The 16,269-nt window shown below is 33.9% G+C and overlaps 1 protein-coding gene across 1 annotated transcript; it reads left to right on the forward strand.

Annotated features, from left to right (window-relative positions):
- Positions 1-5,779: 5,779 nt before the first annotated feature.
- Smp_158570 (hypothetical protein) lies at positions 5,780-12,855 on the forward strand (the record flags this gene model as incomplete). Its single annotated transcript, XM_018794847.1, has 4 exons — positions 5,780-5,915; positions 10,094-10,363; positions 11,011-11,310; positions 12,530-12,855. 4 exons carry the CDS (start codon positions 5,780-5,782, stop codon positions 12,853-12,855), a joined length of 1,032 nt encoding a protein of 343 aa, XP_018649218.1.
- Positions 12,856-16,269: the final 3,414 nt, after the last annotated feature.

Genomic DNA, 16,269 nt, shown 5'->3' on the forward strand with positions numbered 1-16,269 from the left:
AGGGAAGGAACGCAAGTCCTATGGCCACTTATCCATGGTCTTTATTATAACTCAGGTAGATTTAGATTAGATATAACCATACCAAGCTGTATTACATTACAAAAAAAATTTAACAATCATACACGGTCAGGCTAAAAAGTGGCTGAGTGTAGAGGAGACCGTAAATAATAGATTGGTAATAAACCAAGAATAGTAAATCGTACCATGATGGTTAATGAAGCAATAGAAAGATTATGATAAAGGAAATATATAAAAAGAGTTTGACAACACCTCTACACGCAACACCTTTATAATCGAAGAACCGACTCAGTCAAATCATAAGTCGGGAACGAAGGAGTTCGAGGATATACTTCGTCGGGTGTCAGTATGTCGAAGGAAAGTTTGATCTAGGCTAGCCAGTAGTTGGAAGGACTGAGTGACACGGCGTACACAGTCATTATTTGATGCGGATGCGTTACCGAGCGCCTTCAGCTAGGTGATCCATTAAAACTTCAGGAGGATAGGGTTATTTCGGGACCAGTTCAACGGCGAGCAGAGAAATCAGTTCGATGACTCAAATTCAAGCCTTATGAAGGGCACCTCAAATCAATGAAACTTTACCCATTAGAATATGGGAGTCCTAAGGGTGACTTACTGATGACATCCCAAACACTTTTGAATATCCTGATAAATATCTACTTGAATTCAGTCCCAACACAAACCCTGTGGGTATCACTCGGAAACTAGAACCATAACATAGCAGAAAAGACTGCAGACACACCTACTCCATAAGAGTAGTCAGTTGCTGTGACTCTCTGTCAACCGAGCTAGTTCAAGAGATTTTCCAGAAAACTTGATATATTTGTAATGGATGTCGTATCACGTCGGGCTCACCAGTTGCAGTAGATGTCGAGTCGAGGACGGACTATGATCACCACTACTATTCGATTACGCGTACAAATATGACTTGGTTCCCTTGATAGCCCGTAAACCAGAAGGCTTTACTAGTCCAGATCAAGTATATTTATTGGTGATCTCGTGGTATCGAAATAATACCGAGACGTGCCAAAGAGTACAAGCGAACAAGCAGTGCGTGAGCAAGCTCGAACCAAACCAGGCGGTATATCGAACAAGAAGTGAAACGGATACAGTTAAACAAATACAGTAAAACAATCTCTGGTACAATTGGTTACAATAATAATAATTGTTTCTATTATTCCAATCGTGTTCTTATCGAGACTGGCCGGTCACTACAAATCCATCAAAATTGTTATCATGCAATAAACAGTGTCTACCCGATTTGCCGATGCAGCAATAACAAGGAAACTCAAACACGATTTATATATCCAGGAAGAGACGGGAATCAACTTATCAGCACGTTGAAAAATTTTTATTCTTTGTTACTATAACAATTATTATTATATTATTAGTGTTAATCTCGTCATTCGGTCCCGGTTAAACTAATTCTATGCACACGAAAATTTTCCCCTAGTTCATCAGTTTCTTTCACTCACTTGGTTTTCTAGACATTTGTAAACTTTTCAAATCCTGGTTGGTTCTTGCGTAACATATTTGACCAATTACTAATTTCAAACAATTACGAACTTATCACTAAATGTTTTTAGATCTTGTTTCAAGTGATTATAATCTTGTGTAAACTCACCACGATTTTCACAAATGTCGCAAAATTAATCTTATCGTGGATCGTGGATGCGCACTGCTGAGGAGCCCGCAATAGGACGAAACGGTCGTCCAATGCTTCCAGGTTTTCCATGGTGCTCTAACTTCAATGGACTCATAATTTCGACTATGTATAAAAAATTATTGGTTTTGTTTGATCGTTTTCTGCGTTCGGACAATATACTTTGATTTTTGCTACCATGCGTTTAGCTTAAATACCTGTAATCTTCTCAAGATGTTATCTCGTAAATCTTTGTCCATGAAGCAAGACAGCCACTCTGAATAGAACAGAATTATTACTCACTCAACGGTTCGGTATTTGATCTCAATTGTATTTCCTTTTATGTGTAAAAAATTCACCCACATGAAAACACTTGCATACACGGCCTGTAGTTGTTGAGTTAAATGTAGACAATATGGGGATTTAAAGAATTAGCCAATATGACTCTAGTTAAATATATATTAGAAACGGATGAAGTTTTTTAAGTCAAATAGCTTACTTGTTCTGAATTAAGCAACGTTAAGACACTGTGCACGACAGCCTAGGGAATAGCCTAAAGTTCATCTGCGGGTTACTAGATCCCACATGTAGTTTGCTTTAGAATGTGATTAAACATATTAATTATTATTGGTGCAAATGGTCTGTGCCCGCAAACAAAGTAGTAGGATATATTGAATAGTGAATCATAAAAATAGCTGTTAGGTATGTTAAACTATGAATTTGAGATTTAAACGAATAAGAAAGCGGTGTTATTGTTATGCTTTTATCAAAATATTGAAAGGAATGTCTATGGTTTATCGATTGATAAATTAACTAATTATTATATATTCATTAAACTACCTAAATAGAGAATTTAATGTTAGTATTACTTACTTTTTATAAATGTTAATAACAACATTTGTAGTTGTTTTACTTGCTACTAATTATGAATGTAAGTCTGAATATTAATCTAATAGTTGAATTCATGAGTTGATTCAAGATAGATCACCACTAAAACCTGGAAGCATTGGACGGCCATCTCGTCATAGTGTGAGACTCTCCAGCATAACGTATCCACGATCCCGGCCGCGAACATTTAAATTCTAGACTACTGAGCCGGCATCCAAAGATGGTCTAGCTTAAATCAACTCATGAATTCAACTATTAGATTACTACAATCTCCAAAAAATCCAATTCTGATAAATAATAATTATTTCAAAATCATGGAATAAGATTAACAGTTGAAAGTTATTTGTTTCTTGTAGTTTAATTTCTTACTGCTAAAGGTTGGCCTTGTGTATTTCGATACATAATTATGAAGAATTTTTATACCATTCAGAAGCATTGATACCTCGTAGGTAGATTGTGAGAGAAGATGCATACCTATTGCATTGAATCATGTAATGAATCATGATCATATTTTGATTTATCAAATGAATAGTAGTCTACATATACTCAACTCAGAATGCCAAACTATTTCGCTTTTTATTGCTAGATGCTTTTTTATCTTATTTTGAAAAGCCGCAAATCTAGGGAGGACATTCAGAAGTTACGTCGTTCGAACATTAATTATACACAGAATTCATATACTGTCATAAGTGGGAGCAGTAGGATTGAATTCGGTATATTAGTAAATTCTAGGACAGTCCGAAACGTACTCCAGTAGTCATTGATGGGTCAGCACTCAAGTCACAGAGAAAGCAGTGAGCACACATAAAAGTATTGTATTTCGTAGTTCCAATTACTCGTACAACAGTGTACAAACTAATTGTCACTACAAACCAACATAACACATATCAGACATAAGACTTTCTAAAGATAAGAAATCATGCATTCACAAGTTTTTATCTTTGACTTTGACCGCCTAATATATGAATAGACTTGAAGATTGGAGTGAGCGGCCTATGCTCCTCGACGAGGGGTAACAGGCGTAAGTAAGTTGAAGAATGGAATTTCACCTACAGATGAGTGGTAATTTAGATATTCCGAAAATATGAGAAGTTAATTTTTCGATTTGACGTGAAAACTTCATGTGTGATTGTTTAGTTATGCAGTATGGGATTCAGTACATGTTATTGGATTGTTGTTAAAATGATAAAATCATCTTCAGGGAGTGTGCTTTGTCTGAAAAGATTACTCAAAGTGATTCTTGTATAAGTGAATGAGTCATAAACTTGTAATCTTCATTCGCTTATATCGTGTCTCATCAGATCTACTTTAAAGTTTTATATCGAAATACTGTTGATATGAAACTTCAAACATTATTGTATACTGTATATGTTTCTTTCAAATAATATTTAATATTATCAACATCACTTGACCGTTTCACCTTTATTGATTGTTATTTTTTCCTTTCAAGTTACATAAATCTGATAAAATGTTAGGTAACATTCTTAAGCTGAATCTGTCCTGTTGAATACATACCTTAGGTAAAATGTTATAACTCTAAATACATTAACTATCTATTTCTTCATAAGCGCTGTTTGACGTATCAGTACTGTAAAAAAAAGTTGGCATTATTTCTCAATGGATTAATTTAATCAGATACTAACCATTATAAAAATAAAGTCACATCAGAATTTGAAATGATTTCTGTTTACTTAAAATTTATAAATTCAGTTGATGAAATCCAAATCACTTTAAGCTCTTAGAATAATTAATAGAATGGAATGCATCTCATAACGTAAAATTCCTCAGGTCTAACAAATCGTAGATACCATGGCATATGTAACTGGTAAATGGACGAACAAGTAAGGCATATATAATGTGTTGGCGAGAATGATAATGATTGGTTGTCTGCTAAGTCAGACATGTAGATAGTCTGACAGGTGTCAAATGAGTTATATATTTCCCTATTCTTATTATCTATTATTATTGATTGATTGTCCATTTGTTGTTGGATTGTGTCGGGTTTTGGTGTGGAAATATATTTACGTTCTAATCAGGCTAATCACGTATTCTTGATCTGAGTTGTGTTGAAGTCCTGTAGATTAGATACTGGGAGGGAATCTAGTGTCTAAGGTAAATTAACGTCCCATTCGTGTAAAAAGGAGAAGGACCGTTATCACAATATATCCCGGTGATTTCAAATAAGAAGCGTGTATAGTCTCGTCACTACAAAGGTGAACTAAACATTCTGGTAGATTCCATCCATTTATTAACAATCTGAATGGCAAAATACTGTGTGTTTGTACTATACAATTAAATGCTAGAGTCAATGAATAAATCCTATTTACAAATTTCATTAACGCATACAATAGAATATACAATAGTAGGGCATATAGCATATTTGAGACGTCACAAAACGGGGATGATTTCCACTAGTGCAACCTACCACATGACAGACAAATTCCAAGTTTGGAGTTATGTTTATTTAATCGTAAGCACACATTAATCTATTGAGTTTGAATAAATAAATAAAGCGTATAATTATGTGTAAGGAACTTATCATTTCATGCAAACTCCACAACCATATATATACGTATTTCTACTTCAGAAATCAAACGATCCGAAAAAGCGCAGTTATTTAATAACAACTTTTATAAAGAAAAAAGTCCTCCTGGTCGAAAATCAAAAGAAATGAATAGTTGATGTTGAAGACAGAGCTTTTTGAGAATATAGACTATAGTTCAAAACATCGGGTTAGTATGATAATTAGAAGTGTTATTTAGGGCACGTGGAACAAGATGAGCACAAATGAACGTATTATATTTTGAGTTCGTAATCGGGGCACAATCCAGTAAAAAGGAATCATCATTTAGTACAAATACCACAGTTATGTTAAACACCTTCAAACATTTAATGTTTTACCAATTCTAAGTATCTTAGCTCTTGAATCAAGTGACTGTTGTGAGTAGATTAGTTAAATGAATTTTAAAATGTTGGTTATTATACATGAAAACATTTGGTTCAAAACAGCTATACAAATAATAATCTGTGTTTAGTTTTTCAAGTTGTACAAATGACGGAACATATATTATATAACCACTAGAATATAGTGAAAGTAAAAAAATATTCGGTCAATAATCTAAAACTTGAATGATAACAATATTTTATCTTATTGTTTGTGTATTCCATATAGTTACATGATTTGGCCGATACATAAATTTACAGTGCGAACAATCCAATGAAAACTGTGTCATGTTGAGTTGGAAAAAAACCAAAGATTCTATTCGAAAACACTCTTTTACATATGAAAAGATTAATGATACAGAAGAGTTTTACTATCATGCGACTGCCAAACATAATAACCTCACTGTTAATACTACCGATGAACGTATGTTTTATTAGTCTGACCATACAATTCCAGAAACAAGATGATATCTTATAGCCATTATAGTTTAAACTTCAGTAAGTGATGATGGTTATCCTAGTCCTTTGATCAAAATTACTGGCAGCTATTACTATATTTGCACTGTAATGTGTATACAATACTTTTACAATTCGAATAACTTCTTGAATAACTGAAAGTTAGTTCAGCTTTCAATGTCAGAATACCATGAAATGTTTATATACTATCATAAAAGTTTCTGAAATCACTTATTTTCCAGTAATTAGATTTGACGTTTCGTACAGGAAACACATTCACACATTGTACTAACCATAAAAATAGGGTTATCCTTCTTTCATCTAACTGAAGATTCATTGTAAGTTAAGTTGGACGTGATTAACGGAAGAAACACTTAATCTCTGCCTCCTCAGTTTAAACTAAAATGGCCAAAAACGGAAAATCTCTAACATCAATAATTATAGTTTGTATTAGTTTATGCATATTAAATGGAAGGTTAGGTTTATCGCAACTCGTATTTCGCGATACATTTTTGAATATGATGGATTTAGTACTACAAGTCTTCTCCACCATCAAGGAAGCCAATCACATCTGAAGATAATTATGATGGATAGATTTTTAAATGGGTCGTGGTTAATGTTACTGGAAGTATTGGTGCTACACTTTTTCATTCTGCTTTATATTTTACTAAAAACAACGTTTTTTTCAGGAGGAAGAGGATTCATCAGAAAAATTTACCCAATTCAATCTCGTGTCACGCGTCTTCACAGTCAGAGACGTTACCAATGAGCCATCCGAGCCGCGACTGACTTTTTGTAGGACTGAGATGTATTTACAATTGATTGATCACTGGGTAGTGATCAATTTCATGGGTGTCAAGTCCTTACTAGTACAGACTGAATTCTGTAACCCAAATTGCAATATGGCCACTAGTCTTGTGGTAGACCAAAAAGTATATTAACTCAAAAATAGCAATCAAGTTATTACGTCCAAAAGTTAATGTAATAATAATCAACTTATAAGTTATTAATACAAATATAAGTTAAGAGACGTTACTTAAATCCGCTGGCTGGTGCATGTTCTGTTGAGTTTGGTACCAGAATCCACAATTATAGATAATTAATAATCCCGATGAGGTTGATATGGCTCCAGTAAATTAGCCAAACGTAGAATACAATGGGAATGTTACAACGGTCTATAAATATTGATGATAGTGAATTAATAGTTCTGTTATCATATCCACAAGCATGATAGAACGAGAGGCGTGTGTATAAGAGTGTATTTATTTATAAGCAGTTAACAATGTCGTGCTATGTGGAATTCAAAAAGGAAGGAAGGAAGTGTTCAAGGTCATACACTCAAACAACAAGTACAGTCGTTTAGTGATAAATGTACAGATTGTGAAAATCAACAAAATAAATGTAAAAGCTATCAAAAACTATTTACAAAATAGGTTTATTAAACCTATCTCCACATTCTAAAAGACTCTACATTATATGCACTATTCTGAGGTAAAATGGGATCATCAGTTCCCTCAAGGTCACAGGTACACCCTGCTAAAGAGTGTCAAATATAACGAAACCTAGGGTTATTGTACCCTATTGACTACTTTCAACCACCATCTTATTTTAACATAGTGCACGCGATGTCGAGTCACCTAGACTAGTTGCTACATTGCAACTTGGTCGATAGAATTCGATTTGCACTAAGAAGGACATGATACACATGACAATGATCATTGCCCGGTGGTCAAGTAAGTGTAGATACTCAGTGTATACTTGACCCAGGTTGTATGTTTACTAATGATAGCAGTTAAATTACATAACGTAGGTTGAGCGGAATAATAATGTAGTTGTCGATCACAACAGATGTTAGGTGAAAAGTCAAGTGGTGCATGAAATGACAAAATATTTAAGACAATGGAGGTTAGACTGCTCAAATGCACAAATTTTGATAAAATATAAGCAGTGGAAATGTACATGGCCACTTCAGAAAAAGACGCGTAACTTATATATATATATATATGACGCAAATGAAATATTAGTTTGAAAATTTTTGTACGTTAAGTGAAGTTATGAGATTCAAATTCAGAATATAAGTAGAAGATTAACAAATATTACTCAAGAAGCACTCACAAACAGTCACCAGAAAGCCATAAACGTGCTCCTGAAAGATGGAAATTCATTGATCACGAACCCTAATAAAAGATTTGGGATTTGTTATGATTTGCTCAAGGTCGTCGCTAATTTGTTATGACCTTACAAATTAAACAAGGACGTGACTGGCGTGAATTATCCGCCAACAGAAATACGACTTCTCCGACCTTAACGCTGTGACAATCAAGGACGTTCGACCAGTATGAGTAATCTAGCGTCCTTATTCGCCCCTTGTCCTCATAACCCGTCCACTTGAGTCCAGAACACCAATAGCAGCTGCTGTTATGCGAACAGTTTATTTCAAGCATACTTTGTTTATATACCAGACAAGCAGACCACATCACAGCATAAAATAGAAAATAATATTTGTACAAGATCAAGCCAAGTGTGGCTGTGAACGTGGGAGACAGTAATCAATAAACTGTGTATAATTTAGGAACAGTAATTCGTAAAATAATAATCCATAAGTCAAAATGAAGCTTATAAAAAGATGAATATAGATATACATAATCAAGTTACTGAATAGTTATACAATAAGAATATATATAGAATAATCGTCCAAAAATAGGTCCTGGGAGTTACTTATGTCTTCACCAGGATATAACAGGATTCCTCTTCTCAACAAAGCTGACTGAATAGGCAAAATGAGTAACATGATGGACAGCAAAATAAAATTTCAAAAACTAACTGACGTAAAATATTTGAAGTATTCTAAATTCATATATTATTATTATAAACGATTTAAATGCCTTAAAAATTAATCGTTATTGTGGATTGTTAATTCGTATGTGCAAAGACAGTTCCTGATTAGAATTTTTCGGAAAAATGTTCTGTATCCATGTATCTGTTTGACTCAATTTTTCCATATTAATTGATTAAGTTACACCTCAAACTCTACATCAAATTTCATCAGACCTAACAATAACTGAGTTGGACAATATTTGAATTGTTTGAATGTTAGAATTCGGGAATACATCGTTACTAAAAAAAAGAAGCTAGATGCAAACATAGGTAGATTGTGTTTGCAAACAAGAATAATTCTGTTGATAATTAAGACAATCACTAAAATATCCGTAGATTGTGTTAACTTGGGCCTGTCAGATCAAGTGTTAAATAAATCGATGTCATTGGTAATTTGATAAGTAAATGTGATTCTGTCGAATAACCTGATAACTGGCCGTTATAATTAATGAAATTATTTTAAGTCTGTATATAAATAGATTTTGAATGTCGACATTTGTTATAATCAAAAAATGTCATCAGCATTGCGTTTTCTGGTTTTATTTGTCACTGTTTATGAATGTGAGTTTACAGAGTAAACATTTTTACTGTAGAATGAATAACACGACTAGTTTTGGTGAAATTTTGACTAATGTAGATCAATTTGATTAAGCGTAATTACGATTCTACGGGTAAACACTAAAAATAAGATATGTCTTACTCAGTTAAAATCCTACTTTCGAAATAAGATTATTGAGGTGGGGAAAATGGTGATGTTTGACATGAAAGCCGTCGATAATGAGCTTGTGTAGCACATATTTCAGTTATACCACTTTCGGAATTCGTATAGACTCACCAACGTAAATATGAAATAAACATTCTTGTGGATATAACTCGTTTGTTCAAAACTTTCGCAATAATGAATTATTTTATATAAGAACTCTCGTCTAAATTAGAGCGAATAGTTTCACAGTATTTGAGCGCCGAGTTGATGTAAGACATTAAATAGGAATAATATATATTTGTAAAATCTCAGCGAATGAATTTTTAGTAAATCCAACGTTTCGCCTGGCAATCTGGTACAAGCTTTTACAATGATAATTCATTGAAAAATGGTGATGTTTGACATGAAAGCCGTCGATAATGAGCTTGTGTAGCACATATTTCAGTTATACCACTTTCGGAATTCGTATAGACTCACCAACGTAAATATGAAATAAACATTCTTGTGAATATAACTCGTTTGTTCAAAACTTTCGCAATAATGAATTATTTTATTTTACATCACAGTCAAATGCTTCTGTCGTTACATAAATTTACATGGTAAACAAATCACTGATGGAGAAATAATCCTTCAATGGACGAATCAGAGATTTTACTCGCGATCATCATTTTACTTAACTCAGAAGATTAATAAGGACGAAAGCTATTATCTCTTGGATCCTAAAGAACATACTCTCACTGTTAATACTACTGACCAATGCCTCACTTATGAATTCGATTACGTTGTTCAAGATGATTACCATGCACTATCTTACAGCCAATATATTTTAGATTATAGTAAGTGATGATGTTTTCTACTATTCATAAATTCGTGATCTATTTTTCGTAACAGTACTGACAGTTATTATTTGATAAATCTTTTAACATGACTCGAATAATCGCACAGTTCGTATACTGGGACATATTACAAATAACATAACTGTTACGCTGTGAGATATCTGTAAAATACTTTAAACTATATGTCACCCAGTCCTGAAGTAAAAAGATTGATTACTTTGCATTGAATTATTCACACAAACTAGAGATTTTCAAATCATTATGTAAATGACACACCACATAATAAAGAGACACAAGGTTGTGACTTTCATCCTGAATGATGTTCTAGTACACAATGCTTAACAATTTCGAAGAAAGGAAACGTTTTTAAATTCTGTTCCCCAGTTGGTCTGAAACATTTGACTATTCACGAAATGAAGTATAACCAGTTATAAATACTATGTTCCTTGAAAAATGAAACTCTATGAAGCACTAAGATTAATCGGAGAATAGACCTCACAATTGAATATTGCTGAAGGTAATGTTTAGATTTGCTCAAAGGTGACTGTCGGTTGTCATAAGTGGAAGCTTCAATTCCAAAAACGACCATCTTAAGAATGTGTAATAACACAATAATCTTTTGTTTGTCTCACTCTCTCTACCCAAAGTTCCTCAGATGTTCGAAAATATACGATATCGTGTAGTCTCACCAACAAGCACCGAACTAAAGTGGGATATGAAAAACAACAATTGCAATAAAACGTTGAACACCATCATCTTTCGACTCAGAAAAACTGGGAACTTGGAAATGTTGTTGTTAGAAAGAGCAAGTTCAACTCGAATGGCGATCAGCAAAGAAAATAAATCCGAATTCATCTTGTCAGCATATGATCCACAATTACCAGAATCAGCTAAACACAAACTAGGCTACTTCGGAATACCCACTCTTGTCAAAATCAAATCACCGAGTAAGTTGATTTATGTTCATTTCACCATTCTATTGAAATGTATATGTTTATTTATTGAGTGACATCTAGTTGAATGGAGAGTATGTTATTTTCAACTATTTGTTATATTCTGAATACGATCAAGTTTCAATGTCTTTGTAATCATATATCTGTCTCAAAACGGTTTGAGTTTAGCTGTTCTCGCGAATAGCGTAGCAACGTAACTAGCACCAAACGATCATGAGTGTGACTGATTTTTCTCTTAGCTATGGTTTCCCAGAGTTAAAATTCAGTAATTTTCAATGTTTTTGATCCTTGGTTGAATCGATGTATTTCTCCACACAGACAAGACATATCTTAACACTCATGGAATTTTGAATTTCAGCAAATGTGTAATTAGACTTGTCCTTCGATATATCCAGAAATAAAGCTCTCAACCATAAGTGTCCTTTTTCAGATATAACACTAGTAAAATCGATAACAGAAATCACTTGAATTCAAATTCGTCTTTCATTTTATAAATCACAACGACGTTCTGTTCATAGAACGGGACACTATATGACACTTGATGTTCACATTCTTCAATCACTTATCGTTTCACAGAACATTCTAGGTCCAAGTAATTCATCACAACTTGAATTATGTTTATGCATTTGAACAACGGTTTTTACAATTTCCGTTTACAATATCGGATAACGTAGAGTAGTTTCAGTCATAACCATAATTTAGGTTACACCGTATTTGTGTAAAATACATTTGTAATATATGCTACTTGTTCTGACAGATATAAGTAGTAGGTGGCCGCAATCGGAAGTGCAATATCTGGCAACAGTTGAACGAATTAGGGAGAACAGGAAGTAAATCGGAGAGGCATTAAAATAACAACAGAATTGGAGGAATAATGGAATAGGTAAAGAATAAGGAGAAGATGTACGAATGATATATTTAGTGTATGGTTTTCCTATTTAACCAAGGCACTGTGCACTTTTACGTAGGCACATTTACTAATATCAGATGAAATAGATATCTACTGCAATCTTGTCAGTAAAGAAATAAGCTAGTAATTTTCAAATTCACTAGACAACATGTTAGTTATCCTACAAGATGCTTATTTGAAATTGTTGCGATATTTTTCATGCAACGTCTCTTCATTTTTCGTATGACGCTAATTGTACTTCACATGATCATAATTTTATTTGCATTCGTATCTAAATCAACTCGTTTAACGTTTTACTTAAAGCCAAACAGATATTTTACGATATAAAATTCAGGAAGAAAGGATCACAACATGTTATGATTAAATGGAAAACTGTCAAAATAACTGATAAGACAGCACATAGTGTCATAATATTTCATGGTTTAGTCGATCAACCACTGCAAACAGAAATTCAACCAAGATCTTCCAAACGTTCCATAACAATACCTGTTCAATTGAAAAAAAAGTACAGAGTGATTGTTGCTCAATATTCTGATGGTAAACCTGATTGGCCAATTGTTATCGATTTTCGAATTCCATGTAAATCACCACTTTCATTCGTTAATATTCTTGTGAATTTTATGGTGTGACTTTTGTCTGAATATGATTATTTTCGAGTATTTTCTAGACGTACTTGTGAAGAAAGATGAAGTAATGTATGAAGTCAAACACCGTGACCTCCAGACCAATGAAGTGTCTTTATAGCACCAGTGGATCATAAAGATTTGACAGCAAAAACACCTCCACAATAATCTGTGTGATTATGCTACTTATCAGGCACTGAATGATTTAAATTTTCGAAGATCATAAATAGCACGCGTCTATTTTCGAAACATTGAGTGATAATGACTTTCTGTTTAAAGTTTGAAAATGTCATTAAGTAGAAGCCCTAAACTCCTCCAAAGAGTGTTAAATGTAATCAACATTTAGTGTGAGTATTGTTGCCTGTTGTCATAGACGTTATAGGATACTATTTCAAATTCAACGGAATTTCCACAGAACCTTAAGGGAAGCATTTTGAATACATGTGAACGGTTTGAAGCAGGAAATGTTTCGACCAACTGTCAACTAGTACAATACACTGAAATCTTAATTAACTTATTCATTTTCCAAATCAATCAAGTAATGTTAATAGAATGGACTGACTAACTGTTATAGCTCCCATAAGAATTTAAAACCTTGCACCATGGAATATTTATCTTCAATCAATAGAAAACCGATTTGTTTTGAACTTGTAGGTCAAACAGTATTCAGTTCATCCTCACAGTCACTGAAAATCGTATTAGCTGACTCGGTAGACGTGATGCCTTCTTCAACAAATAAGACTTGCATTGGTCACAAGATGTATGAAACTGAACAATCTGGGAACGTAGCATAGTGTGCACGTTTTAGGTAAGGAATGCCTCATTCATGCTAAACATCTCATTAGAATCAGACGTCGTAGGTGGAGATCAGAACATGACAATAATCAAATACAACTACATCTCAAATAAATCATTTGCAATTGTGGGAATGGTGCACAGCGAATGTTTGCTCATTATTCGAAGATTCGATGTGAAAACGCTTGATCTATTGCAAGCTTACATTGTTTTTGTTGATCCATTTTGTGAAGTTGTAATAAATAAATGAGAGGTCTGTGAAATATTTGTATTTTAAAGATAGATAATGAATCATTAAACTGAAAATCCTATTAGCTGACTCGGTAGACGTGATGCCTTCTTCAACAAATAAGACTTGCATTGGTCTCAAGATGTATGAAACTGAACAATCAGGGAACGTAGCATAGTGTGCATCGATCGAATTGAACAGCCACCAACCTGAGCAGTAATAAATGTTCTATGAGAAAGTTTATAACGGTGAAACGCAGATGTGTAAGCACAACTAGAAGTGATGATTCCGTATTCGTCGACCTATTGACTTGAGAGTGCAAGCAACGCACACTGTCGAAAGCTTGGATTGACCAAATGCTTAAAGGTTGTTGACTTCCCATTATTCTTCAAACGATGACAGACAGTGATGAAACTCATTTCTCTCCCACAGCCATTAACTTACTTTCCCAAACATATTTTTACACGTTTTAGGTGAGGGATGCCGAGTTCATCCTATGCATCACATCACAATCAAAGGTCATAGGTGGAGATCAGAACATGACAATAATCAAATACAACTACATCTCAAATAAATCATTTGCAATTGTGGGAATGGTGCACAGCGAATGTTTGCTCATTATTCGAAGATTCGATGTGAAAACGCTTGATCTATTGCAAGCTTACATTGTTTTTGTTGATCCATTTTGTGAAGTTGTAATAAATAAATGAGAGGTCTGTGAAATATTTGTATTTTAAAGATAGATAATGAATCATTAAACGATAGAGACAAGATGAAACATGTAACACCAATGATAAACAAGCGACGTAAGAGAAGTGAGTGGAAACTGTAATTAGTTTCCGATAACATGTTTCAACATACAGTTGTCATATTTGAATGCATGATTGCTGATGCATAAGCTTTCTAGAAGATTTGAAATACTTGGAGTTTGCATAAATGCTATCTTCCAATGTAGTTTGTTTCGCCAGGATATTGTCAGTGAAGTTATTATCCTGAAGCAAGTGGCCGAATTCTCATCTCTGCCATTTCGAGTGGACCAAACTTTTGGATTTCCTACAGTACAGCGAATGGACATGGAAGGATCACACGAATTCATCCTCTTTTATATCTGATTTGGATGAACTACCGTCCAGTTGTGATGTTGTTGATTTGCATCAAAATATTCCCCATCGATCTGAATTCCCAAAACAAAGCCTGTAAGAAGTATAGGTCCACAACAACGGTTGATAACCATAAATTTCAACAATTGCACAAACCCCTACTAACTGTTTTTACTATCTTTCCTTTCCTTGATATTGAACAAGAGTACGTGATCGCTTGTCAGTATGTTTGCATATTGACAAGGAAACGAACATGCCAAGTTGGATTAGAAAATACATAATGCTTGGTATAAAATTAAGTGAGAATCCAGTGTATTCAGCATAATTGGCTTGCACTGAAAGTGACTGAGTTTTAAGTTGAATGAAATGTAACGGATTCTATGTGGAATTTGTGAGTGTCAAGTGTAGGTTTATGTGTAAGAAGTGACCTGATTATTATGTCTATGAAAATGATCCACCCACCTTTGAATGTTAGCCAAATTTGTATTTATCACCCAACGTAGCTCAGTTTAATTAATACAAATAATTATGTAGATTGTTTTATTCATACTAACTGACGACTGTTACCATTCATGAAAGAGCAGAGACAACCCTCGATGATTCTCTATGGAACTACTATTCCCTTGAAGTACGCTGTTACAAATTACTTGTTAGGATAATGAGTGATTTGCCATATGAAAACAAACAATGTGTTAAGTGATAGGGAATCCAACAATCGTTTAATGTGAACACTATTGAAAATACTTCCAATTACGTTTTAATTGATGAGTTGAGTTTTAGACAGAGAAAGCTTAAACGAGAACAAGCTAAGCTACGAGAGTTAAACTGACAAGCGTTGTATGTGATTTAATTTTTCGAATGACGTTAGTTTTCTCTATGAATATTATCTTGATTACAAACACATAATTACATTCAACAAAGTGAACACCTGTACGTCTCTTACTGATGATACATGTCGAATGTGGACTGTATCTCAATTTACAATTGTCGTTATGTTTGTGTGGTGATTTAGGAATATGACTAATAATTAGCTTACGAAAACTGTGCAATTTTTTCAGTTGAGAAATGTAGCTTATTCAACCCAATGGATGCTTCAAGGACAACTTAAACAGAGAATTATTTCCGCTGATTTTCCCATAGTTGTAAGACATAGAATGGAATAACTGCATTTGTCACGGCTTCTTTTCCGTGGAGTTAATACTTGTTGAGTACGAGGCAGATAGTTACCCACCTAAGACAACGGAATATGGTCGCCCAATATCGTGGATTGATCCGAGCTAGACATTAGCTCAGTAG

This window comes from Schistosoma mansoni, chromosome 1 (assembly GCF_000237925.1).
Source record: "Schistosoma mansoni strain Puerto Rico chromosome 1, complete genome".
In the NCBI taxonomy this organism is placed as follows: Eukaryota; Metazoa; Platyhelminthes; class Trematoda; order Strigeidida; family Schistosomatidae; genus Schistosoma; species Schistosoma mansoni.